At 39.1% G+C, this 25,731-nt stretch overlaps 1 protein-coding gene across 5 annotated transcripts in view; it reads left to right on the top strand.

The window, feature by feature from the left end:
* Positions 1 to 24,164, top strand: part of usp25 (ubiquitin specific peptidase 25) — a 33,544-nt gene extending 9,380 nt beyond the window's left edge. Inside the window, exons 7-26 of one of the 5 annotated variants that reach the window (XM_088920341.1) lie at positions 1,291 to 1,428; positions 2,549 to 2,625; positions 3,667 to 3,740; positions 4,788 to 4,936; positions 5,868 to 5,995; positions 6,350 to 6,445; positions 8,842 to 9,003; positions 9,403 to 9,614; positions 10,057 to 10,127; positions 10,483 to 10,711; positions 11,099 to 11,338; positions 11,624 to 11,763; positions 12,713 to 12,826; positions 14,523 to 14,618; positions 17,161 to 17,339; positions 18,565 to 18,643; positions 19,343 to 19,422; positions 21,765 to 21,888; positions 22,846 to 23,041; positions 23,522 to 24,164. In XM_088920341.1, the coding sequence (XP_088776467.1) occupies positions 1,291 to 1,428; positions 2,549 to 2,625; positions 3,667 to 3,740; positions 4,788 to 4,936; positions 5,868 to 5,995; positions 6,350 to 6,445; positions 8,842 to 9,003; positions 9,403 to 9,614; positions 10,057 to 10,127; positions 10,483 to 10,711; positions 11,099 to 11,338; positions 11,624 to 11,763; positions 12,713 to 12,826; positions 14,523 to 14,618; positions 17,161 to 17,339; positions 18,565 to 18,643; positions 19,343 to 19,422; positions 21,765 to 21,888; positions 22,846 to 23,041; positions 23,522 to 23,694 (2,757 nt within the window). In that variant the 3' untranslated portion in view covers positions 23,695 to 24,164. The remainder of the gene's footprint in view (positions 1 to 1,290; positions 1,429 to 2,548; positions 2,626 to 3,666; positions 3,741 to 4,787; positions 4,937 to 5,867; positions 5,996 to 6,349; positions 6,446 to 8,841; positions 9,004 to 9,402; positions 9,615 to 10,056; positions 10,128 to 10,482; positions 10,712 to 11,098; positions 11,339 to 11,623; positions 11,764 to 12,712; positions 12,827 to 14,522; positions 14,619 to 17,160; positions 17,340 to 18,564; positions 18,644 to 19,342; positions 19,423 to 21,764; positions 21,889 to 22,845; positions 23,042 to 23,521) is intronic. The other 4 variants (XM_088920342.1, XM_088920343.1, XM_088920344.1 and 1 more) reach the window with 4 other exon arrangements.
* Positions 24,165 to 25,731: the final 1,567 nt, after the last annotated feature.

Raw genomic sequence — 25,731 nt, 5'->3', positions numbered from 1 at the left:
TCTCACCTTGAAAGCCCCTGAAACTCTTCAGAGCAACAATGAAAAAAAAAACATTTGGATCAGTGGCTGCAGTCTCTTGCCCTTTACAAAGGTGCTTATTTGTCTTCAGGTGCTTGGCTGCTAGGCACTAACGACTGACAGTTTGCTTCTGGTGATGATGAAGCTGTTTTGCATCATTCTTGTCAAAGTGCTGTATCATTAAATGCTCTTGTTCCAAGGCTCCTGATCAATCTCCACAATTTTTCATACTGTGGTAATTTATTTGGTCATTTATTAGGTCAATATGTGGAGAGCAGCTGATTTGAAAATAATGTATTTTCTCCATTAATGAAGTGTCGCAGAAGTTTAGGGGTTTTCTGGCCTTGTACTGTTAACAATGACAAGACTCCAGATTTGCAGGCTGAGCAACTGTACACAATGACATAGCTGTACAGGTAAAATGAATAATAATAATAATAATAATTGCTTACACTTATATAGCGCTTTTCTGAACACTCTACTCAAAGCGCTTTACAGGTAATGGGGATCCCCTCCACCACCACCAATGTGCAGCCTCACCTGGATGATTAAATTAACTTCCCAGAATTAACTTCCAAGATTCTCATCCCACCCTGAATACTTAGTGTGTACTTAACTGATCTGCACTAATCCTCATGAAGCTGTGAACTCTGCCTTGACTATCTCCTTTTCTGGCATGGAGCATATGTAATGAAGTGCTCAGGAGATGTGTTTCAAATCTTGATTGGATCATCTGATCTGTTAAATGTCAATAAACTGAAGAATTAATAACAGAAATAGTAAGTGACCTATAAATATTCCAACATCTTTAAGTATGTGAGGGTTGAGGATGTACTTTTACTTCCTAATAAAGCATTCTTTACAAATGAGAAGCTGAAGCTGTTTTACATTTTTTTTAATAACAAAGCCACTTTCTGTCGCGTGTTCTCCTGATACAGAAAACTAAACCATGCCAAACCTCGAAGCTGTGAGCATCCACATTAAACAGCATTCATGCTTTTTAAATAATTTACACCATATCCTTCCACCTGCTTAAATTGTTAATGAGTAAATCCTGAATTTATGCTTTTTCATTTTAAAATTGAAGGATCTTAAATAATATACAAAGCACAAATCTTTTCTATTCCACTACCTTGTACAATGGAAAGTTCAATGAATGAGCTGTTGTTGTTAGATTAAGTATACTTTGGATTAGCTCAACTGTTAAATTATTTTTTAGTAATGTATTCTTAATTTGTTCTGTAACATTTCCCATATTTTTCATATATCTAGGAGCGCAGGAATTTGCCATTCATGCGTGAACTGAGACATCTCTTCTCACTCATGGTGGGATCCAAAAGGAAATATGTTGATCCTTCTCGGGCTGTGGAAATCCTGAAAGATGCCTTCAAGTCCACGGATTCACAACAGGTAAGCTCCTCCTGTATTTCTAAAAGAATCCATAGCCTTGCCCTCCTCAGATCACACCCTCGGGTTTATATAACCCAATGTCATGACTTTCGTTGACTCAGCAGAAATGCTCTGACAGTTTTATGTAACCACAGTATTGGGCACTTTCTCTCATCACCTTAGCCTAATTTTGCCTCTAGTTTCATTTATTGCATCTGACTTTGTACAAATACATTTTGACATTGGTACTGTGTTTGTACAGTGATTATGCTGAATTTGTATTATCCTAAAGCAAGATTCACAGTGCATATTCTTTTAATTGTTTATAGTTATATTTAAGTAATTTGTAGTAGTGTTCTATATAAATTTCCCTGTGATATTCTGTGCATGTTTGTGTAGACCTTATACCTTTCCTATTTGTTTAACACATGGGTGCTATGTGAATTCTATAACAAATGACAATTTATTTTTCTCATAACAAGAAATCATTACACAACTGCCCTTCAGTGCCAGCCTTGTTTACTCCTGCTCCTGGCTTTTCTCCTCTTTTGGTTGAAAGCAATGGATGTGCTGTTTTATTAGGTTTGTTGTTTCTCTCATCTAGGATTCTGGCACTGCAGAGACGTCTTCATAAGATTTGCTGACATAGGCTTTCATTTTCTGTCAAGTGCCTGCTAGTGAGCACACACCAAGTGCACTTGACTGCATCCTTGAATATGCATCACCCCAGGGCTGCTATTTAAATCCACTGTCAGAGCCGTGTGGTGCTAGTAATTCTGATGCTGCAAGAAAAACAAATCTTCTGCTCTGACCACTTCACAACCATTTTATTAACACCAAAATGTAGGGAACAGTAGTGTTTACCTGTTCTCCTAAAAACATTTCTGGCAGTTCTCTTACTTATTTAGACTTAAATGTAATGGTCCCATTTGCTGTTTTCCCACCAAATAAAGGATCATGACAGCAAGTATGTCAAGTTTTTTTGTGATCTTTAGGTTATTGAACCAGCTTTATTAGTCAGATTAGACTGAAATAAGAAGGGGTGGAGTTTTGCTTTGCACAAGCCCAACATCAGTGGTTTTGAGAAAGTAAATGGCTGAAGGCTATAAAAACCATAATGTGCTGTTTTCGTTTTTAACAGCAGGATGTGAGTGAGTTCACACACAAACTGCTGGACTGGTTGGAGGACGCTTTCCAGATAAAAGCTGAGGAAGAGAGGTAAACAAGAAAGGGCCACGGAGTTTGGCTTATTATTCTGTTTTACATTCTGGTATCTGTGGACGTACAGACGTAAGCAAATGCTGAGTGGCATAGTCAGGACTGTCTATATTCTACAATATTTGTAGTCAGACGGATCTGTATATGATTCTTGGCATAGCACAAGACCACTACAAAAGTTGGTTGTTTTATAATTACATATCAAATAAATGAGAGCCACATGTAGAATTGGCTATTCATTAAATACATGTTTAACCATAACTTTATATAAATGGATTATAGGGAATATACAAAGGTTCTGCAATGAAGTTACTATAGATTTATATTTGACATTGCATAGTTTTATATTTCATTTTCAATTAATGATTGAAATAATTGTATTATGATTATTATAGTGAGGTAGTTCACTACCTGATTATTTCTTGGGTGTGCAGTTTCCTGATACAAACTTTGTTCTCTCTAAACCTTGTGGTTAAAATGGTCCTTTTCCTTGCCTGTGTGGGGAAAGCAGAACAAGGTAAGATGCAGTTAGTGTTTGGTGTACCTGTTTGTGCAGATGTCACTCATTAACACATTTTGGCTGCACAGTTTTCATAATAGTCATCTGTTTGTTCAGTTGGAAGCTTTTAATGTAGAATTGTTGATCAGAGTTTTAAGACCAGACTAAATGCAACAAGAGTAATTTAATCTCTTGGGCATATTGCTTAGTGTTCTTTACTAGCCTGTACTAGGAAGGGAGATTTTGTCATTGATTTGATGTTTAACTCTCCTGTGTGCCCACTTGCCCCAGCCAAGAACACAAACAGGCTTTTTCTTGTTCTTGGGAGTGAATTCTGGTTAATCTGAGATCATTTAAAGGCATCTTTCACTTGATCAAAACTAGGTGGGAGAATATTTTTCTGATGACAATACATAACACACCACATCCATATTAATATAAGGTTCTGATTTTTGTGATCATACTCCCAATTATTATGTAACACCTATATTATGTACTTTAGTATTCTTTTAATTGATTGATTGACTTTTTTTTACTTAAAGAGAAGGAGAGAAGACAAAGAATCCAATGGTGGAGCTTTTTTATGGTCGTTTTCTGGCAGTGGGTGTCCATGAAGGTAATAGAAATATAAATAAAGCACAAAACTCATGTTGTTAACAGCTGATAATCTCCCAGTATCTGAGGCAGAAATTGATTCCAGAAGCCTCAGTGTCTTTTTGATTGCACTGTGATTATTGCCCATCAAGCTATGGAAAACAAAATGGCAGAATAAAGGCAGAGTGGTTCCAAGGTCATCGCTGGTCTAGGTGTTAGTCTTCTAAGTGTTAAAGTCCTATCCTGAGCTCAGTGTGGATGGTGCGGTTGGCTTCTGCCCCGATTCCCCATCCTTCACTGGTGCATACAGTACCATCCTCTCGTAAGAACTGCTGTTCAGTCTCTCCCCATTCTTCTCCTTCCGCAGCCTGGCCATTACGTGCTCTTACTACTTGGTGATATCTGAATCATTTCCTTGACCCAGGTCTTCTCTGTTGTTCTGGCCTTGTACTCTGGAACACTTAATTGCACTTAAGCCCTCTTTTATTTTTCATATAAAGACACCCTACCATTTCACATCTGACCCAGTGAGGAACATTTTTTAAGCTCATTCTCATGACCCTTCCTTCCATTAACTGCATCGAACATCAGATTTCTACATGGGCACAAAAATAAAATTGTATCTCGGATATGTTCAAAACTAAACCTATGGTGTTTGTACTGGCAACTTGGAAGTTTTACTTTTTTATGTGCAAGAAAAAATATATCAACCGCAACTTGAAAGGAAGGGATTTTAAAAGTGCTACAAAAATTGAGTAATTCTGCTTGTGTTGTATACAAGCCAGCTGAATTATGAAGATGCGGTTCCTGCTGAAGCTGGAAGTACATCTGATAAAAGGTAGAAATGAAATTCAAAAGCAGCAAGATTTGAGAGAGCCGTTGCTGCCAGGTACTTCACTCAGGTTGCTTCAGTAAGGATCCCAGCTGTATAAACAACAGTTTGTAGAAAACTATTGACTATAACGCTACAACACATTTGTTTTTGTGGCCACGTAACATTTGAAATGAGAAAAAGAAAGGGCCTGCTCACTTCTGTGGACTCTGCTGAGATGTGTGTGTTTGTTGCCAGGAAAGAAGTTTGAGAACACAGAGATGTTTGGCCAGTACCCTCTGCAGGTCAATGGCTTTAAGGATCTACACGAGTGCCTGGAGGCGGCCATGATTGAGGGGGAGATAGAATCCCTGCATTCGGAGAACTCGGCAAAGTCCGGCCAGGAGGTCAGTGTTGCAGCGCCTTGTGATGCTGGTTTCCTTCCAGTTTTTTGTGTTTTAAACTGGACTATTAGATGAAAAGTTAAAATAAGAATTTTAAAGCAGTGTTTTTTCTTGTGTTTTTAGCAGAAGTGGGATGAAGTATTTTTCATTGTTTTGCTATTTTGCTCACAAGCTAGTGGATATCAGTTCTTGCTTCAATCGATAAAACTGCCTTGCTGGCACGTATGCTGCCTGTTTGTATTATCAAACACTTGTTTTCTTTGCCCTAAAGTGTTTTCTTAGTCCACCATATTGAGGGGCAGGAATCGTATCTTAATTATTTTACCGGTTATACCCTTCATATATAGAATATAGATAACTGTTATTTGGTGGAGTTTATCCCTACACCAGCCAGAGAGCTGAAGATTGTTTCCTTAAAGCTGTCTACTGTCTTAAGCACTGTGATACTGGCCTGGTGCAGGATGGAATGGCTCATCCTGCTATGGTATCGCAAGTATAGGCCCATCTGCACAGAGCCTGCTGGTTCTTTTGCAAAGGAGCCCCCTCCCTCTCAGCGTCTTGCAGCCCTGGCCAAGGCATTTGACTCTGTGCTGTTGCTGGCCATTCCCAGCACAGTCTGGATGTGAATCAGCAACCTGCAGGTTCTAGGATTCATCCTGCACTTACGTCATGTACTTGGTAGTTGTGGAGCATTAGCAGCTGTTTCGGCTATAAAATGGACTGATTTACAGCATTTGGCAGGTAAAAACAAATCTGTTCCAAGTTTCAACCAAGGGAAAGGGCTAAACACCAGTATATCATCTGAGAATTTAGGTAATAACATTTTTGTATTGTGATTAGAGCATCTTCTTCATCAAATGTTTCTACATCATCTTAATTTGGTGTGTGGATATGATCTTCTGATATTGAAGCATGTTTGTTTTTTCTCTTGTAGCACTGGTTTACTGAACTTCCACCTGTTCTGACGTTTGAACTCTCCAGGTTTGAGTTCAATCAAGCCTTAGGAAGGCCAGAGAAGATACACCACAAACTTGAATTTCCTGCAATGCTTTATATGGATAGGTAGGTCATTATAAATTTAATTGCATTGACATAAGGGTTTTACAACTGCTTTCTTGATTTAAAAAAACAAGGATGCATGCAGAATATCTTGAGCACTAGATTCTACTCCATTCCTCTTACCTGCCTTCATCAGACACGTAGCTGCAGACTGATATGTGAAAATCTGCTTTAAAGTGACACTAAATCATGTTTTGTACTTTTATCATTTTATACTGCAATAGATTTTCCTTAATGCAGTAGATCTAGAAACAATATTATAAAATACATGAATTGTGAAAATCGGAGTGTGTAAGTGTAAGTTCTCATACATGCAGAATAAAGACTGTTAAATTCTATGAATTTTTGGACTGTTAGGTATATGGATAAGAACAGAGAAGTTACCAGAATCAAACGTGAAGAAATCAGACGGCTGAAGGAACATCTGACAGTATTGCAGCAGCGTTTGGAGAGGTATATACGTTTGATTTGCTAAAAAAAAAAGATTAGTTGAAGAACAAAATAGTTAAACTGAAAATCACATTTTAACAAGTTTTTAGACTTCAAGTTTCTGTCACTCCAGGTCTTTGTCCAGTGATTCTGTTGCAAGGAAAAGTTAAAGCTTGTTTGACCTGAACCTGTGCTTTATGTAAAAGAGCTAGTTTAGACTCTAACAGCCCTGTTTCTCTTGTCTGTATTCTTTACATTTTAAATACCAGTTTTTACCGTGGGCATTGTCTAAATAACATCGGAAAAGACTTAGAAGAAAGCTTATATATGACAACTGGCCATTCAGCGTATCTACAGTAGCTTTTCTGCTAGTTAGTAGCTGGTAGTGAATTGATCTAAGGATCCCTCCAGCCATTTCTTGAAGGAAGCCAGGGTATCTGTGTCAGTAGCATGGCTGGGTAGCTTGTTCCAGACTCCTAGAACCAAAAACAGTGCTGCCTGTTCTCAGTTTCAGATACACTTCTCCATGGCTTCGACTTGTACCCTCTGAGCCATGGTCTGCTGTTGACTGTGAAGTTCACTGCGTTGATATTGTCAGTGCTCTTGAGGACTTTAAATAGTTGAATAATACTCTAAATACTTGAAGTTCAAGACAAATTCTTTTGTCTGTCAATATAGGATATTCCTTTAAACAGACATACATCTGGTTCTACTTTTCTGAACTGCTTCAAAAGCAGAAATATATTTTTTGTGTGATGTTTTGTGTCCAAAATTGGAGACAATATTAAGACCTTAATGAGGTCTTACGAGTGTATTGTATAATTTCATAATATAACACCAAAATTTTTGTAAAATATGTAAATATTTAAATGTAAATGTTTACATATTTACAGCATAGTCCTTTTCATAACAAGCTTGGTGTTTCTCGTCCTATATTTACAGTATATAGTTGGTCCACTCTGTAAGTATAACAACCTTTATTAGTTTACTTTTTTACTTTATAAAACTATGTAAATCATTGATCTTAATGAGAAAGAATAGTGGTGTACTGGTCCTAATTCATATCCTTGTGGTGCTCTACAGCAGCCATATTACTCTGCAACTCACAACTGGTAGCCCACTGAAGCTAAGCAGGTGTGAGCCTGGTCAGTACCTGGATGGGAGACCTCTTGGGAAAAACTAAGGTTGCTGCTGGAAGAGATGTTAGTGGGGCGCTCACTCTGTGGTCCATGTGGGTCCTAATACTCCACTGTAGTGACAGGGACACTGTATTGTAAAAAGGTGCCGTCCTTTGGATGAGGCGTAAAACCGAGGTACTGACTCTCTGTGGGCATTAAAAATCCCAGAGCATTTCTCGAAAAGAGTAGGGGTATAACCCCAACGTCCTGGCCAAATTTCCCACTGGCCCTTATCAATCATGGCCTCCTCATAATCCCCATTAAGGAATTGGCTTCATTACTCTGTTCTCCTCACCACTGATAGCTGGTGTGTGGTGAGCGTTCTGGCACACTATGGCTGCCGTCGTATCATCCAGGTGGGGCTGCACACTGGTGATGGTGGAGGGGAGTCCCCATTACCTGTAAAGCTCTTTGAGTGAAGTGTCCAGAAAAGCGCTATATAAGTGTAAGCAATTATTATTATTTCTAGTTTTCATCACCCCAAATTGAGCATTTATTACTCTTTTGTGCTCTGTGTTCTCTATTCATTAACTGTTTCTTAATCCAGGTATATGCATTACGTTGAATTCCTGTGGCTTGCAAATTAAGATTTAAGATTTTATGTAGAACCTTATCAAAAGCCTTCTGAAATTGTAATGTCATATCATCTGCCCTTTAGTGCTTCTTGTTTGTTATAGTTATGCAATATGTTAGTTATGCAAGACTTTCCTTTTCTAAATCCATGTTGACTATAACCTGGACTCCAGTCCCATTCAGATGGTCTTCTAGATAGAACAAGCTTCCCACACGTGAGTCATGTTATTGAAGCCGATATTCTGGGATCTTTCAAGTAGCAGTAGGATGAGATCCTTCAAACAATAAGCTACTATCAATTGGAATATATGGGCCAATGGAATTCTTTCCTTTGTGACCATTCTAATGTTTTCTGATTTAGATCTAATGATTATTTCTCTATATAACCTTACATGTAATCCAAGTGAGACCATATTGGTCTATGAGTACCTGTTATAACGCCGTTTTTATGGATGGCCTCTGCGTCAGCCCTTTTCAAGTCAATGGGTAGTACTCCTGTCCTGAGTGAGTATTGGAATTTATTAATGGCTCACAGGTATCATCAGTTACCATCAGTACCATCAGGCACTAGAGATTTGTTTAAATGATGTGTTTTTAGTTTGTATCAGCTTATGAATCATCCAGATTTACAATTTCCATTTTTATAGTGTTCTCTTGTTCTCTTTCCAGGTATCTGAGCTATGGCTCTGGTCCTAAGCGATTCCCCTTAGCCGATGTCCTTCAGTATGCTATGGAGTTTGCTTCCAGTAAGCCTGTCTGTACCTCTCCTGTGGAAGACATTGACACAACAGCGCCTCCTGGTGGCACAACTGCTCCACAGCCAGCTCCAAGGCAAGTGTTTGTAGTTTCAGGCTGGAGAATTCATAAATCATGAAAGCTTTCTTTTCGTCTATCCATACATTTTAAGAAAGAGACTTATTCTTCCTAAGGGTCATGAAAACCTACTTACTATCCCAGGATAAGACTACTTGGACCATCTGAAAGCTTCTGTTTTGTTCATATTTGCCTGCATTGTGTAATACAGTTCTATTGAATTGTCTCAGACAGAAAGTATTTGGGCTGAAACCTATGAGTCAGAGAATTCTTTACTTCTGAGACCCTGAATTTTTTTTCCACTGTTAATAAGATATTATTCATTACTTTCACTGTTCTTCATTCTTTTCTTGTTACACACTGCAAAGCCTTTAAAGCACGACCATCAAAAGCTTTTCTTTTCATTTTAACCTGCAGCACAGCAGATCAAGGCCCTTCCTGTTCCCTTGAAACACCTGCGACTCCCCCCTCTCAGCACAGGGTGCCAATTCACAAGCCCTTCACGCAGTCCCGCATCCCCCCAGACCTGCCCATGCACCCCGCCCCCCGCCATATCACTGAAGAGGAGCTGCGGGTGCTGGAGAGCTGCCTGCATCGCTGGAGGAGTGAGGTGGAGAATGACACCAGGGGTATGATCTCATCTGTCCCTGGAAGCTGTCCCCCTGGCCCTCAGCATGCCTTCCAGATTCTGTGCCACCTGACTAATTCTGACTGCATGCACTGAGGCATTTCATAGCCCCGGACAGGAGCCCTGTATTTCATAACATAGCACAATCTGAAGAAGTGAGCAGATGTTATTTAGATTTCTTCTCATATAAGCAGTGACTGTTGGCATTAGCTGTAAATTTGGGGAAAATGGGGACCTGTTTGGGATTCCTTATTAAAATATGCTTGGAATGAAGTTGCCTACATTAGGAAAACATCTAAATGGGCAGATTTTTATCTCCTGTTCTCCAAGGTCTCGACAGCAGAAAAGTCAATGCTCATGTTTTTGTAGAACAGGTCTACAGTATATCTTAAACTAGTGTGTCTGAGTCTCCATTCTGTTGTTCAAACTTCTTTGTTTTCTAGATCTCCAGGGAAGCATTGCAAGGATACATCGAACTATAGAGCTGATGTACTCTGACAAGAGTATGATGCAAGTGAGTTGTGAATTAGGTTTTACAGATGTCAAAACCTTATAGCTGGGACCCTATTTAATTTGTCTTACTGTTGAAGGGTTTGTATTGATAGCCTAGTTATTTTTCGTGACTTTCCTCCATAATTTCAGCAGAAAGGTTAGCATCTATGTTCCCCCAGCTGCTGGAATATGCATGCATTAAATTGTGCCGGATCACTATGAATCACACATCTGGTGCCATTATGTGTTAAAATTGATTGTCTAATTGGATTTTTGAAGAACAGAATCCCCATCAGTAATTCAAGTTGTGAGCAGAGAGGTTTTTCTTCCCTGCAGTGTCTTGTTAGACCACATACGAGTATACTGTGATGTTACAGGTCCCTTATCGGTTGCACGCAGTCCTGGTACATGAGGGCCAGGCTAATGCAGGACACTACTGGGCGTACATCTACAACCCTCACCACCGGAGGTGGATGAAGTACAACGACATTTCCGTCACCAAATCATCCTGGGAGGAGCTCATGCGGGATTCGTTTGGGGGTTACAGGAATGCCAGTGCTTACTGCCTGATGTACATCAATGACAAGAAGCCGTTTCTAATTGAAGGTATTGTGCTAATGTTCAGGAGTTTACTATTGACAGCTCATTCTGCTCACTTTTGGGAAGTATTGGTCACTAACAGTGCATCATTCATGTACATCTGCCAACTCCTTGTAGTCTGTCAGGAGGTGATATGTTTTAAAACTTGAAAAAAGAAGTTTGATCCTTAATGACTTTACTTTTCACAGGTTAGAAAGGAAAATAACATTCCCCTTTTAAGTACGTGATGTAATATTTAGAATCTTAGCTAAATTTAAATCAGAATTTAGAATTTTGATTCAGCAAGAAACACACATTATTTCTTGGTGCATTAATGCTTTTTTTTTCAGTATGCCTAGGACATAAATTGAGAACAAGTTAAGTGTCACATTTTTTGCTTCTGGCTTTCAAAAGAGGTCAGTAGACATGTGTTTGACCTTGTAGAGGAGTTTGACAAGGAGACAGGCCAGATGTTGAGTGGGCTGGACAAGCTGCCCCCAGACCTGAAGGAATACGTGATGGAAGACAATCAGCTGTTTGAGAAGGAGCTGGAGGAGTGGGACACGCAGCAGGCCAGGAAGGCACAGCAGGACAAGTTGGCGGCAGCAGCCTCCCAGGCAGTGTCCCTGGACCCCAGCCCTCCAGAAACCACAGGTGTGTGGCTTTGAGGCCTGGTCTGGGCTGTCTGCAGGGTCCTGGGAGCACCTTTGTTTTCTATGGGTGTGTTTCCAAAGCAAGTAGGCAATAGATCAGAAGTGATAGAGATAGAAATAATGAAACAATTAAAAAAAATGGATTTGTGTAATTTTTTAAAGTAATTATGAAAAAGTAAAGCACTTAAAATAGATTAAAATAAAAGCTGTAAAAAACTGGAAGCTGTTTCAGCACAGAGTCCTAGGCAGGTGAGTGGTGATGGTGTCGGGGTGACCTGTGTTGCAGCCCCACCCCAGGACCTGGAGTACATGGAGCAGCCATCTCCCGCTGACGACTCCAAGCGCCTGCAGGAGGACATGGAGAGGGCCATCTCACAGGCCGCCACCGAACACGAGGAGCGCAGCCCCGAGGCTGTCCTGAATGCAGTAAGAGCACGCGGCTGCCTCTGGTGCAGAACAAACAAAAAAGGGCTTTACTCTGATTTTAGATCAGCTTGCTCTCCTCTCTGTGTGAAGTGAACCATGCGTGTGTTTTATTTCACTGAATCCCCACACACAGTGAGGCCTCTCCCAGCCTCCAGAGGGTGAGAGGGCACACAGACGAGTATTTCAGTAGCTTTTGTCTGGCTGCTGGCAGCAACCGGGGCTCAGCTCTTGTGCTGCACTGTGTAGAAAAGACCTGCCGGCTGGCCATGGAAGAGACAGCTCTTCAAGGTTGTGTGGGGGGAAAAAAAGGACCATCCATATCTCTCTTCCTGAAACACTTGAATAAGAATTCTTCTATCGCAAACATTTTTTTTCATTCTGAAGGAGCAGATTTTCTTGTATTTTTTAAGAAAGTGAAGAGAAGTTGGTGTACTTGAAATTTTTTTTCCTTCCGTACTTTCAGCATTATTTTTGTTTCAGGATCATGTTAGGATGAAGAAAAGTTCTTCCCTCCTGATGCTTTAATTAGAAAGAGCTAAAAAGTGCTGTGAAACAGTAATTAAGTCTAAGGTAATACAATGTTCTTCAGTTAAAATTATTCACAAGCTGTTGTGAACAAACCCAATCATTTCTCAGATTGTTTTGAATCCATGAAGTTATATTAAGCACTTTGCCTGCAAGTGAATATTAAGTGTACAGTAACCTACATTCACAATTCACGATTCATAGAGGAGCTCGGGACTGGTTTGTGTAAGAATGAAGTTTCTGTGGTTTAAGTTGTTTCATTGTCAGTTTTCAGTGAGAAGGTCTAAGAAGGACTCAAAACAGGCAGATGTTTGCACACAGTGTTGTCTTTCTGTCCATGGTGTGGCATATTTTTCCATTTGTGCCTCTCTTGCTCTGTCTCTAGTTCATACTTCTTCTGTGCACGCCTTTTCTTTCTTTGCAGCCTGCTTTTGAGACACCCACCCCACCCCTTCCCTCACAGCGTGTTGTAGAGGTGGCCATACCTCACGTGGGGACCTTCGTCATAGAGTCACAGGAGGGAGGGTATGACGATGAGGTAGCTATCGTCTGCAGAAAACTGAAAGAACCTAGCTAAAAAACCAGCTTCTCACTTTGTTTGTTTGATAACGCTATAGTACTCTTGTTACCTTCTACAGTTCTTTTAGTTTCCTACAGACTTTGCAGCTGTCCGATTTGAAATCCTGGATGAGATCACCTGCATCCCCAGAGTGCATCGCTTAGCAGCTCTGCACCTGCGCTTGTTTGTAGTGTCTGCAAACTATTTTAATCCACAACAAAACATTGATGGTGTCCCTTAAAGTTGTTTTAAACTAAGTTAAAATTAATTAAATTAAACTAATTAATTGCAATGGATGTTTTATGCTTTTTTATGCTGTGCTTTATCAAGTAGTATGTACTGTTTTGAGTAAGACGTGTCTGTGTCTGAGAGAGAATATTCCTATTGAGCCCCCTTCATTTCACGACTGGTATCACCGGTATTGCTGTTTTTGGCTGAATATTTTGCTCATGTGAATGTGTAGCAAACAGAGTTATGGTTATCATGAGTTATTTGCTTTTTTCAAATATAATACTCTATCTGAACCCTTTGTGGAATCACAAATGGCTTGTACCATCATGTGTGTTGCTGTAGGTTGTGGTGGATTTCAATGCTTCTGATGCCTTATAAAAAGATTTTTGTTAGTGCAGCACTCACAGACATCATTTACTTTACTTTATTGCATACACTCAGGTCCATACATGGAGTTTTTAAGTCCTGGTGTTGCTATGACGAGTCGAAGGAGTCATCTGTATGTTGGCAAGCCAGTGCCCCTTCCCATTCAGCTACACAAGTGCTGGAAGGTCTGCTTGATGTTTCGTAATTGTCTGTTTATCTTTGGTGTTTTTCACTGACTGTAAGTGTTGAATTACAAGTGATTAATAAGATTGTGCTTCAAAGCACAAATATACCAAGTCTGACAGCGTCTATAATTGTATGCATATAGTTTAGAGTTTTGACAATGTCCAACTATTAAGACAGTTTCTGTTGGCTTCTCTGGGTGAATATATTGTAATATTATTAAAATAATCCACTGCCTTAGGGTTTACTACAAGAGGCTTTTCTACATGATATGTAATATTGCCTTTCACCCAAAAGACACTTCTTGAACGCCAGTTTTTTTTTCCTAGTGCTGTTTTAAATGAACCATGAGCCATCTTACATCTGAGCTACATTTTTGGATATGAAAATTATTTCCACATTTTTTCTTCACATTTGGAGTGCCAGTTTCTGAATTCTCTGAAGCACCTCCAGAGGTCACTGTATATCCTTTGGAGTGAGCAGAATCTATGAGGCAGGAAAAAACCGTGTGCTTACAGTACAGAAAGGCTGAATTATATTGTCAAAGAGCACTTGTAGATCACAACACAAAAGAATTGGTACAACCCAGTGCTCAATTTATTAAGAAGGCAATTTTCCTGAAAGTTTGCTAAAGATTGCTTAGTGTTTTATATTACAAGACAATCTCCTCTAAACTAAATGAAGTGTTGAGTGGATGGAATATTAGTGCCTCTCTTGCTGCTTCAAGCCCAAATCAAAGTTGCTTCTTGCTCGTGCCTCTGCACTTCAGTGTGCATGAGAGCTTTGATAAAGTGCTACTTTCTGAGGTGCCCTTTGAGCCTGTTCATTTAAACAGTTAATGTTTGAGAAGCAGTGTACCCTAGTTATATTGTAACAAACTTCCCTCCCTGGGCAGGCCATGCTCACCCCAACCATGCAGGGTATCATTATGGCCATTGGCAAAGCCAGGAGTGTGTATGACAGGTGTGGCCCTGAAGCTGCATTCTTCAAGGTACATGTCATTCTTTCATTTTCTTTCCATTCCTTTGCAGACTTTTGCTTTTCTTTTGCTGCATGATTCAGATGCATTCTGTTTTCAGTTTTGGCATGTGTTGATATACTTTTCTTTCGTTTCCAATTTCCTATATTTTTTAAAATAATCTCTGAAGCCCGGTTTCAAGAACAAAAAAAAAAATATTGTGACATCTGATGAAGACAGGTGTGAAAACTAGGATTAGCCTGGCTGCTTTGAGGTTTAGTATCTTTTAACTTGTTCTGTCAGTCATCTCACCAAAGAAACGCATGCAAAGCGAGCCAAGGCTGCCACAGGAGCATGTTGCAGTCTGTTCTGCTTGTTATCTTTTTATTTTATCTCATCATACCTTGACAGATTTTGGGGCACATGTCTTGTGGCACTTGGCACTTGTCGAAAGTAGTATAGACCATCTGCACAAGTGAAGTTGCATGGTGTAAGCAAGCAAGTGTGTAGAGGATTTTAATGCAGACAAGCTGTTTTGATTTTGTTGTTATTTAATGACTTAATTAAGGTTGAGAATTAAGGATTGTTTTTCTGAATTGCTGCACAGAGATGTATGTTTGTATGAGATGTGTGTTTGTGTTCAAAAGTGAGTAAATATTAGAATCTAGAGGTAGTTCTGTAAAATGCAACTAAAGTCATTTCTGTTACCATGTGTAGGGATTGGTAACCTGAAGATATACAAATAATTTTGATACCCACATTGTTATTTTTGTAAGAACCAGTTTTCGGGCAGTGTTGAAACAGTAATGTTGTGCTTGATATTTAATGGCAATTCATGTTAAGTGAATTGGCTAGTTTTCTGATGGTCCTCAGTTTCTCTTAATGTCAGCTAAAGTAAATGAATCATAAATTTTGAAAAATTTAAGACTTTTCTTGGGACGTCACTTATCATATGCTTCTAAATGCTTTTCCCCAGCGAAAAATTAATTACTGGTTATTTGCGTTACTGATATTAAATTTTCTGCTGTACAGCAACAAGCACATAAAGATGGAATCACATGCTGCATGTTGCTAGAATACCCTGCCTGTGTCCCTGAGTAGGGTCACCTGTGCAGCGAGTGTGTCCTGAAAGCTGCACACCTGCTGGTAGACAATCAAATTGCAGTGATATTACCTGTTCCTGCTGGTAGGGATTTGGACAATGTCATGTCTTGTCCACTGGCACAATTAATCGTTGTTGGCTCGCTGTCCTGTGGTTTTGATTTGGGTGACGAGCACAAATCAACCAAAGATACTGATGCTGGATCAGGGGTAAGTGGGTTAGAGAGCTTTTACTACTTTTATTATCAGTTTTGATTATAAATTGCTTCAGTCTGTATGCGAGAAAGAAGTTGGCATTCAGGAAGCATTGTAGGCTACATAAAGAAAAACATTCAACCCTGATCTGCCAAAAAAAGTGTTGGCTAAGTTTTTATTTGGGCAAGAGATTTCAATATTCAAGAAGAGGTGGAATCAACAATTGGAAATTTCATCTCAAATGGGCGTAAACCAAAATAGCACCTTGGAGTGCAGAAAACCATGTGGCCAAGTGTAAGTCTTGTAACCTGTATAGCTATGCTGTCATGGAGAAGGATTTCACTGCTGCAGCTCTCCACATCCACAGCATCATGTGTGACATCATGCACGTAGGTGGACAGATGCCTGCACTGGTCGGCCTCCGCCTTGGCTCAGGTGTGTGAGAGGAGAAGGGGTATGTGATCTCCTCAAGGGAAACTCTTGCTTTGTCTTTGATTATAGAGCCATGCATGTGTGTCTGCTTTGTGATCATTTTTGTTTCAGGTATTGAAATGAACCTGTTATTTATAATTCTTCATAAAGTTTTGAAGATACAAAGCAACCGTTGTTTTTTGTCAAAGGCTTCTTGCCTCATGCCCAGACAGGCTGTTGTGTGTGTGGGAAGCTGAACTGCTCCAGACTCTCAGAAGTTTCAGAGCACTTGCGTTGTGTGATGACGGAGCATGTGCACTACATCTGTACAGTGTTTCCAGTGATAGGTCTTTGTGAACCCCTCAAGGTTTAAGTCTCTATTACAGCACTAAAATAGTAACACGTCTCACAGCAATTACAATGTGCTTTTTGTTAATAAAAGTAAATACCTTTGCAATGTTTGGTTTAAAGATATAAACCACAGTGTTGCAAAAGAACTGCTTCTTTAATTATGATTTGGGTTGGGATAGTAAGGCCTTTTTTTTGCATATTCCACAGAAAAGAAGAATAATTCTTACAGTGAATTTACTGGTCATTTAATACTGCATTTAAATACTAATTAAGTAATAAGCCAGATAAATAGAAACAGACCTAATAAAGTAGATTGCCTGGGCTCTGGCTAAGGAACAGAAATTGTAATTGGTAACAGGAAGTATGTTCAAGTGAGACTCTATTGATGATCTTCACTGACAAGAATTGCAGAGTCCCTAACCTAAAACAGGGTCATTCTGGAAGCAGGGAATGACCTCTGACTTTGCTTTGTGGTGCAAAATTCAAGGAAGATGACGGCAATTTTTATTCCCCGCAGGCGATCAAATTGGAATACGCCCGCCTGCTGCGGTTTGCACAGGAGGACACGCCACCGGAGGACGACTATCGGCTGCGACACATCATTGTCTACTTCATCCAGAACCAGGCCCCCAAGAAGATCATGGAGAGGACCCTCCTCAAACAGTTTGCAGACCGCAACCTGGGCTTTGACGAGAGGTACAGTCATCCGGCATAATGCTTTCTGCAAGTTCAGTTGGTGTACGCTTATTTATATTGCTTGCTAACAACTTTCATTTAAATATCAATTTATACATAAAATATTCAACCAATTCAGCCGTTAGAAGGTTTTCTTTGGCCTGCGATGCTGCTGGATGTTGCTTCACAGTAACCCCGTGTTAATGGTGTTCTGCTGATTGCTAACATGGAGCAGCAGTAGCTACCATATTGTTAAAAGAAGTGGATATATGAGTTAAATGAAAGCTAAAACCTGTTGGGTGACTCTGTGGACGTGTTTGTGGAGGGGAACAACTGCACACAGAGTGTTTGCTTAAGAGGAATCCCATCTGCACGTGCAGGCTCACCTGGTGAGGATTTGAAATGGAAAGCTCCGCTTTGTTTCAGATGAAGGCTCCCAAGTGTGTTGTATCATATTTGTAGGTTTAAGGAGTTTTTTCAATTTTTTAAAATAAAATAAGTGCATTGGATAATTAATGAATACAAGAGAATGTCCCATGGAAGTATGACATTTTGTACTTTTTGTTTGACCTTCCACTTAGTATTCATATTAAAGACTGATTTGTGTTCTTCCTTCATCCAAGTGTGTGGGTCAGGATTGACCTGGCTTTGCTCTGAAAAGCATTCGGTGACTTTGACTTCTATCTGGTCTCTCAGTAATGTCCACCTGTAACTCAAACTTTCAACTGCATGTGCTTACCAATAGCTGTTTTGCAATGTACCTATTAGAGCAAATAAATAATAACTTATGTCTCAATACTTTGGGCTACATTTGAAAAGCCCCAGTGTGTGTAGAAAAAACTATTCTTAGATGAACATTTTAAGTCTTTCACCACAATTGTGAACTTTATAAAGTACAGTTGAATATTGGCAGTTTAGCAGTATCTTTCTTTCTGAGCACATAATTCTTAGAAAGAACAGGCAGTCTGATATGAATTAAGAAACTGCCTGTTCTATATTCTCTTGCCAAGATAAGTCACTCTTTAACTTTGTCCATATTTATGTCCATGTATTTTTCATTCCATTATTTTAAGGACAGGGTATCGTCATTGATCTGGGTGGTGATGCTAAATGAAGCCCTCTAAGGAACTTGCTTAATCATGTTTTCTTTTCCAAAGTATGATTAAAATTGTCAAATGTACTGCCTTCCCCGCAGGCTTCTATTATTCCCAGTGCTTTAGCTCTAATGTTTTTGTTTTTCTTTCAGATGTAAGAACATCATGAAAGTTGCACGTGCAAAACTAGAACTTATAAAGCCCGATGAAGTGAATATGGAAGAATACGAGGTCAGCATTTTTTTATTAAAATAGGCACCCTAAGTTGTGGTTTATTTGTCCTGGTGTAAATGTTCTACATGCTTACAAGTACAAGTACTTATTATTTATGTTAAACAAAATGAGAAAAGATATTGAACTGAAGTGAATACTGTATCTAATTACTTTTTTCAAACCCTTGGGTGACATTATATTGCTTTACACAGAGAATATGTGGTATAAAGTCTTAGGAAATTCACAGTTAATGCTTACCTGTTTATTTCCTCTAAAAACAAACTCCTATTTAATCATTTTAATATTAATATTTTTCACTGGTCATTTTCTTAAATGTGGTTTGTATATTGATTCGTATGACTACCAACATAAGATACACAAATACCTACAAGAACCTTCAGCAGTAGTGTTCTGAATGTATTTTTGTCTTTAGACTAGCTTTAATAAGCAGTACTTTATTTGCAGTTTAGGTAAGGCACATTATTTTCAGTTCAAACTGGAGATGCTGTTTATTCTCTGTTTCACAGACATACAGAACATTTCAAATCTAGTAGCTTAGCTTTAAACTACTTATGCCTGTTTCAAAAGAATCCAGTTTTAACTGTTTTTTTTAAATGAAATGAGATGAGCAGATTATTGTTATTTCTTCTGAAGCCATAGTATGTGTAGTATACAACAGTTTTTCAAGTCATTGGAACATCTTTTTGTCTTTTGTAGATGTGGCACCAGGACTACCGCAACTTCCGGGAAACAACCATTTATCTCATGATTGGCCTGGAGCTGTTTCAGAAGAAGTGGTGAGTCTGCCCCCTGATGCCGCATCTACATGCTAGGGACACTTGTTATTTGACCAGGGCTGTCAAATTTTAAATTCAGTATAATAAAGATTAATTTATTATGCTTTTGACTACTTTTTTCTTTGTTATTTTACTCCTTACTGCTGTGTAGGACTTCTCCCTGTGCTTCATGCCTTGAATTTGAAACACCCTTCCAGTAATTCAGTTTTGTCTCAAGGTGTTAAGTGGCACATTACATGTTTGCTAGTTGGTAAGCATGCCCGCTAGTGTGCATTTTAAGTGATGAATATATTCATTTTTTTTACAGGTTTCAGACAATCATAGAGTAAAAATAGTTAGCATTTTCTGTTCCAGGAAGTATATAGGTTGTGCTGCTGCTGACTGACATTTTAGTCCTCTAGACCAACTTTTAATAATCTGGAGGCCAAATGATTTTTAGCAAATCTAGGTGCTATATTCAGCCTGTCATTCCTTTAATAAGCTGCAGGTGGCAGCATCAGCTTCGAGACTTACAAATTTCTTGGGAGCTCCAGACATTTTGAAACGGAAATCTTGTGAGATCTTGCCCCTGAGGAAAAGTATTGTTCTGTAAACAGATTTTATTGGATGATCTTTAGAAGCTGATTTTGATTAAACGTTCCATTGTGAATTAACAGTACATTAACAGAAAGAGTTTATTTTGTTTTATTGTTATAGCAGCTTAATCCAAATATGTCATCCACTCAGCTTTCAAGTTCTGCACATATTGATAAAAAGGTATTAATAAAAAGACACTTGTATGAATATAGGTTCTGATGAAGGGCATGTGGCTGTATTAGATTTGTTTTTTTAAATCAGATTATAAATGAATTGTACATCGTTAGATGGGCTACTAGTATTTGTACCCAGAAGAAATGCATCATATGCATAGATTGTAATGTCACATTGCATAAATGGTTTGTTTGACTGTAACAAAAAAATGGCATCACCATTTAAACAGGAGCTAAATACATCCTTTTTGGGAGGCTGAATGCAACATTGAATAAATTGCAATTTATCTTTTGTATCCCCATATATAGGAGGGTTAGAAATTTGAAGACATTTTGTTTCTGTAACTTGTCCCAGAGTTTCAGCCTGGGATATAACTTTTAAGTGCATATGTACATCTTGTCTCATGAAATTGTTTAAGGAACTTTTTTTTCATTTACTGATTTTTTCCCCAAAGAGCACACACATTGTTAGCATAGCACAGATTTTTGGAGGATCATTGGAATTTCTGTGGTTTACTAATCTGTACTGGAAGGCAACGGATAGTGAGAACAGGCCACTGTAAAGAGAGCTCTTCAGGAACAGCCTGAGATGATGAATATGAAGGCTTTGTTTAGCACTCTTCTCTGACATGCTATCACACTACTGTAATGAAGGGCAATTTTATCAAGGCCTAGGCAACACTGTCTAGTTATGTACCTTCTATACAATAAAAATCAAATCACTCAGGTCTTAAATCAATAGCTGTCACCTTAGGCACCTTTGTGTCCCTTTAAACTAATCCTCCAAGTTTGCTTCTGTCTAGGCTACAATATTAAGAATTAGATTCCCCTTTCACAGGCATGAATGAGATAGACAGTTCCCTTTGGTCTAAGTGTCTAAGCTTCTCCTAGATCTTTTTGTACCATAGTTGCTGAGTTTTAATATTCCTTAGCTCACTATCACCAATTGCTGTAGAGGACATTTTAAATTGTTCTTTATTTTCCTAAGGCATCAGTCTTATTATAACCGGCAGAACTAAAGAATGATATTGGTACTGACATTGCTGTTATTTCACAGGTGTTATTTTGTCTTGCTGCTGTTTTACGTTTTATTTCTCTGATTCCAGTCAGTACAGTACCTAGTGTTTTGAATCATTTCACCTTTTATTGTAAAAAAATATTAAATATTTAATATAAAATAAAAATATTTATTAAAAGAGATAACCACTGATGGTGTGGTGTCTTTGGCAGATGCAGGGGTGATATGACGCAGTGGAGCTCTGCACAAGTCAGTTCAGCGACACATCACATAACTGGTGCCAAACAACCCAAACATATAAAGCAAAATTTTTAACAGGGAAATTAAAGTCCACTTTATAAATCTAAACAATTATTGGCCACTACCTGCATGAAGGTCTCCATATGATTCTGTCAGGTCTCTGTCATGGCTCTGTTCATCCATCTTTTTGTTGACTAAATACTATACAAATGCAATAAAAACTTTTGCTACTCATTTTGAGAGGGTTCTTGGTCATCTGCATATTAATGCTGTAATAACTGGCACTTGTATAATTTCAGTCACTGTTTTGTAAAGCCTGGATTTTATCTTTTTAGCTACGTGGAAGCCTTGATGTATCTGATCTACTCCTATCAGTACAATAAAGAGCTACTGTCAAAAGGTCCCTACAGAGGCCACGACGAGGAGCTGATAGCACATTACAGGAGAGAGTGTCTACTGGTGAGTCCAACATAAGTGCCATGGAAGTGCTTCATTGAAAAATAATATCTTCTATTCAGTCCATATTTCCTGGCATGGGTTGCCAACCTGTTAAGGTGGCACCCATGGGGCTGAAAAAGCATCTGGATATTTCAGAAATTTCTATTTAAAATTTTAAATAACATGGTGCATTACTAGGGTTCTGTAGTATATTTATTCAAGCATTGGAAAAACTGTTAGTACTGTATTTTATTGCTGCAAAGTTAGATGCATTACTGCTAATACAAATACTGCTTTTGAACTTTTGAAACATTCATACATTCAACCATAATATAGCTCTGAGCATAATTTGCGAAGACACTGGCTTCTTTCCCAGTCCCTCTTTACAGGCACAGTGCTGTTGATAGGAGATATGGGCTGTGTGCAGAGTGATCCTGTGTTCAGTGTTTTGAAAGGCTGGGACACATTGTCATGGGTTAAAATTGGAGGTAGAGTTTGCAGATTAATTGCTGATGAAAGGTGTGGAACAGTGACATCAGAGGTCTTGTAACTTAAGTATGTATGAAAGGCAAGAGATAGGTATCATGTGAGCAAGGTGTCAAAGCCTTGTTAATAAGCACTTTTCAGTTCTTACCTATGATGTTTTGAACTTGTACTGACCTGTTTTTTGACCAGATCCCCAAAGGAGAGTTAAGTGAAGACCACAGCTGACCTTCTGGTGACCTGTGGCTGAATTAGCCTATAAATTAACATAACATCTTGTTCTGTTATGTTAAATAGGATTTTCAAGGTGCAGAGTCCAATTACTAAATGAAATCCATCATTACAAGAGCAGAATTCCAGAGGCAAGGAACAAATGTAGTAGAGCAGTCTAGTTGCATGTTTTCTGTGCATGACATAGGGTTGAGTGCATGTGTGTTTAGGGTTGTGTACGTTGCGGAAGTCCTGTAGAATAGTGAAAAAAACCCTGATTTGCAGAAGCTGAATGAACATGCAGCAGTGCTGTTTGAGTCTGGGGATGAGCAGGAGGTGAACAGCGGCCTGAGCATCATGAACGAGCTGGTGGTGCCGTGCATTCCCCTGCTGCTGGTGAATGAGCAGGAAGAGAGGGACATGGTGGCTGTGGAAGACATGAGGAACCGCTGGTGTTCCTACCTGGGCCAGGAGATGGAGCGTAAGTCCTTTCAACATAAAAATCCTGAGCTGCTCTTTTGGAAAAGCAGATTGAAGGCTCATTTACTGCTGCACTTTTATTGTACATTTACTGGCTAAAATGTTGGGAACTACCAGTAACATAAATAGACTTTCCCAGTGGAAATGTGTGATTTCCCTTGAAGAACATGTGCCATCTCACCTCACTGAAAACAAACTCCTATATACTGTTAATATTATAGCATATTGTTGTCTGTTGAAAAGTTTTAAAGTTCGGATAACATAGATTGAATTACTGGAATGTCTTAGAGACTGTACCTGTGGAGAGTGGAGGTGATTTTTTTTAATAAAGCAAAGGATTGTAAGTGTACTCTGTCAAGCTGTTAAAGTGGCACTATGTTTGTAAGTCAGTCTTGGGGCACTTGCCCAACCACAGCATCAGTTTGCAAAGAAGTGCTTGGGAACATTGTTGCTTTCTGACACTTCTTGCTGTGCTTCACAGCCAGCCTCCAGGAGAAGCTCACGGACTTCCTCCCCAAGCTGTTGGATTGCTCCACTGAGATCAAGAGCTTCCGTGAGCCACCAAAGCTGCCCTCCTACTCCACTCTTGAACTGTGTGAGCGATTCAGCCGCGTCATGTCCTCCCTGAGTCGGATACCTGCTGATGGGAGATGAGCAGCACCGCCTGTCCAAAACACTCATCCACGGACCTCTCTTTTAACCCACGCCTTCCTTTAACCAAGGGTTGCTTTTCAGTTTCTTTTGGCTGCTATAGGTTTTACTATTATTATTGTTACACTTATTGTTTTTAAGGCAACTGCAACAGGACTGAACAAGCTGAAACCAGACTCCAGTGACTGGGTGATCTGGCGCATGCTGCTCCAGCTTTCTGTAGACGGGTTGAAGGGTTTTTCCATGTGCAAATGAAAAGAAAGAGGCTGCTGCTCTGCCACTGATCTGTTACAGTATTATCATGTTCTTATTTCAAATGGAAAAAAACCCTCAAGATTTATCAATGGCTTTATATCTAGAAGGGGTCCCTGCTGACAACTACAGTTCAATGGAAAGTGTTAGGTGCTGTGGCATTGTGCCAGGGCACAGTGTGGCTTGTGAATGACCTGAAAGAATAAAATTTTATTTATGGCTCTTTTGGCCTGATGATAATTTTTTGTTTTTCTTTTCATCTTGTATTTCCAAAACATTTCCTGCATTTTCTACTCTACTCTGCTGCATCTACATTTTCAACATGGAGCTGAGCTGAGGTTTCCATCTTCATCTGTGGCCGAGAAATCCTGCTGATTAAAATTATGAACTACAGTAGCAAGAGTACTGTCAGTTTTTTTTAGTTAATTTAGGGGTGGTTATTTTCAAATTTGTGTTCAGCAGTCGAGGAATTTGTGTAGAGAAGCAATAATGAGGCTAACACTGCAACATCACACTTCCAGGCGCCATCTGTTAAAATATTGCAATTATTCCCTCTAAAAGTTTATTTTTGGCCATTTGAAAAAACAAGATTCTCTCAGAGACTGCCAGAGATGCTTTCACCTTTTTGTAAAAAAAAAAGATGGCACTATGCAGGTTCGCCATTGATTACACTTCAAGCATTCAATAGGTCTTTATTTTATGATCCAGAGAAACCCCATGCCCTTTATTCTTTGTCACAAAGTTTTTTTTTTTTGCTGTATGCAGTTAGTTTCTTTCTCCTCTCATTTTCTTATCCCAGTATTGCAGTGATGGTTTGTATTGATTATTCTACCCTTACTGCCAAGAGCAGAGCCGTTCAATCCCTGGGCAGTAGAGATCTCGGTTTTAATTAAAACAATATTAGTGAATAGGCAAGCAATCCCATTGCTGAAAAGCTTTGGAGAGTAATTAAAAAAAACTACAATGTCTGTTCTCTTGAGCCACTTAGTGTTTATTAGAATAAGATACAGGCTGCACAATGAATTGCTTGGTATCAGGTAATGTCTATGAAACCTTTTGTCACTTTAATACAGGAATGTGAAACATTCAGCTGTCAGTCAGGAGCCCTATCTGTTTGTGTTATCCCATATCGCCTCTAAAGTCACCTTGTTTTTGTGTTCTGCCATACTAGTGAGCCACAAACCCAGATTAATTTCCTTCGCAAAAATTAACATTTGCGACTTTTTTTTCCAAATGACTAGTCAATAATAAATAAGTAGTGAAAATGGTAGAAATGTATAAATGTGACTGTCACCTGTGCCGCTATGGAAATAACTAACATTTTACTGTTGGGGTTAATTCTTATGTGCAGCATTAAGAACCATGTCCATGAAACGGAAATAGCTGAGGGGTAGACGGATTCTCCATGGAAAATAGAAAATATGTTGAGTAGAAACAGGAGTTGTTGGGTCTGTTGGGACCATCTCATACTAAAACTTTTTTAGTGTTCTTCAAATGCTATCCAACAAAAACAGCTATCTTTCCTAAGTTGGTGACATTACTTCAGATGGAATATTTTTATGTTCATTACTAACAGTATTCTGTGTTCCAAAAAACACTAAAAAGCTCAAAACAATTGATGCAGTATGGAAGTATGATCACAATATATAAACACTTCCAGGGATGATTTGCCACTGTAGATGATAAGGCCGGGATATGTCTGAAGGGTTGCTTCGACTGCCAGTGCCAACAGTGACTCGAACGTACCAATTAAACAGTCAGCACACAAAACAGAGCGTTTGTGCTATG

The sequence above is a fragment of the Atractosteus spatula genome, chromosome 7 (genome assembly GCF_055471065.1).
Source record: "Atractosteus spatula isolate fAtrSpa1 chromosome 7, fAtrSpa1.hap1, whole genome shotgun sequence".
Lineage (NCBI taxonomy): Eukaryota > Metazoa > Chordata > Actinopteri > Semionotiformes > Lepisosteidae > Atractosteus > Atractosteus spatula.
Note: the sequence above shows the minus strand (reverse complement) of the source record. Positions and strands in the feature narration are given on the sequence as shown.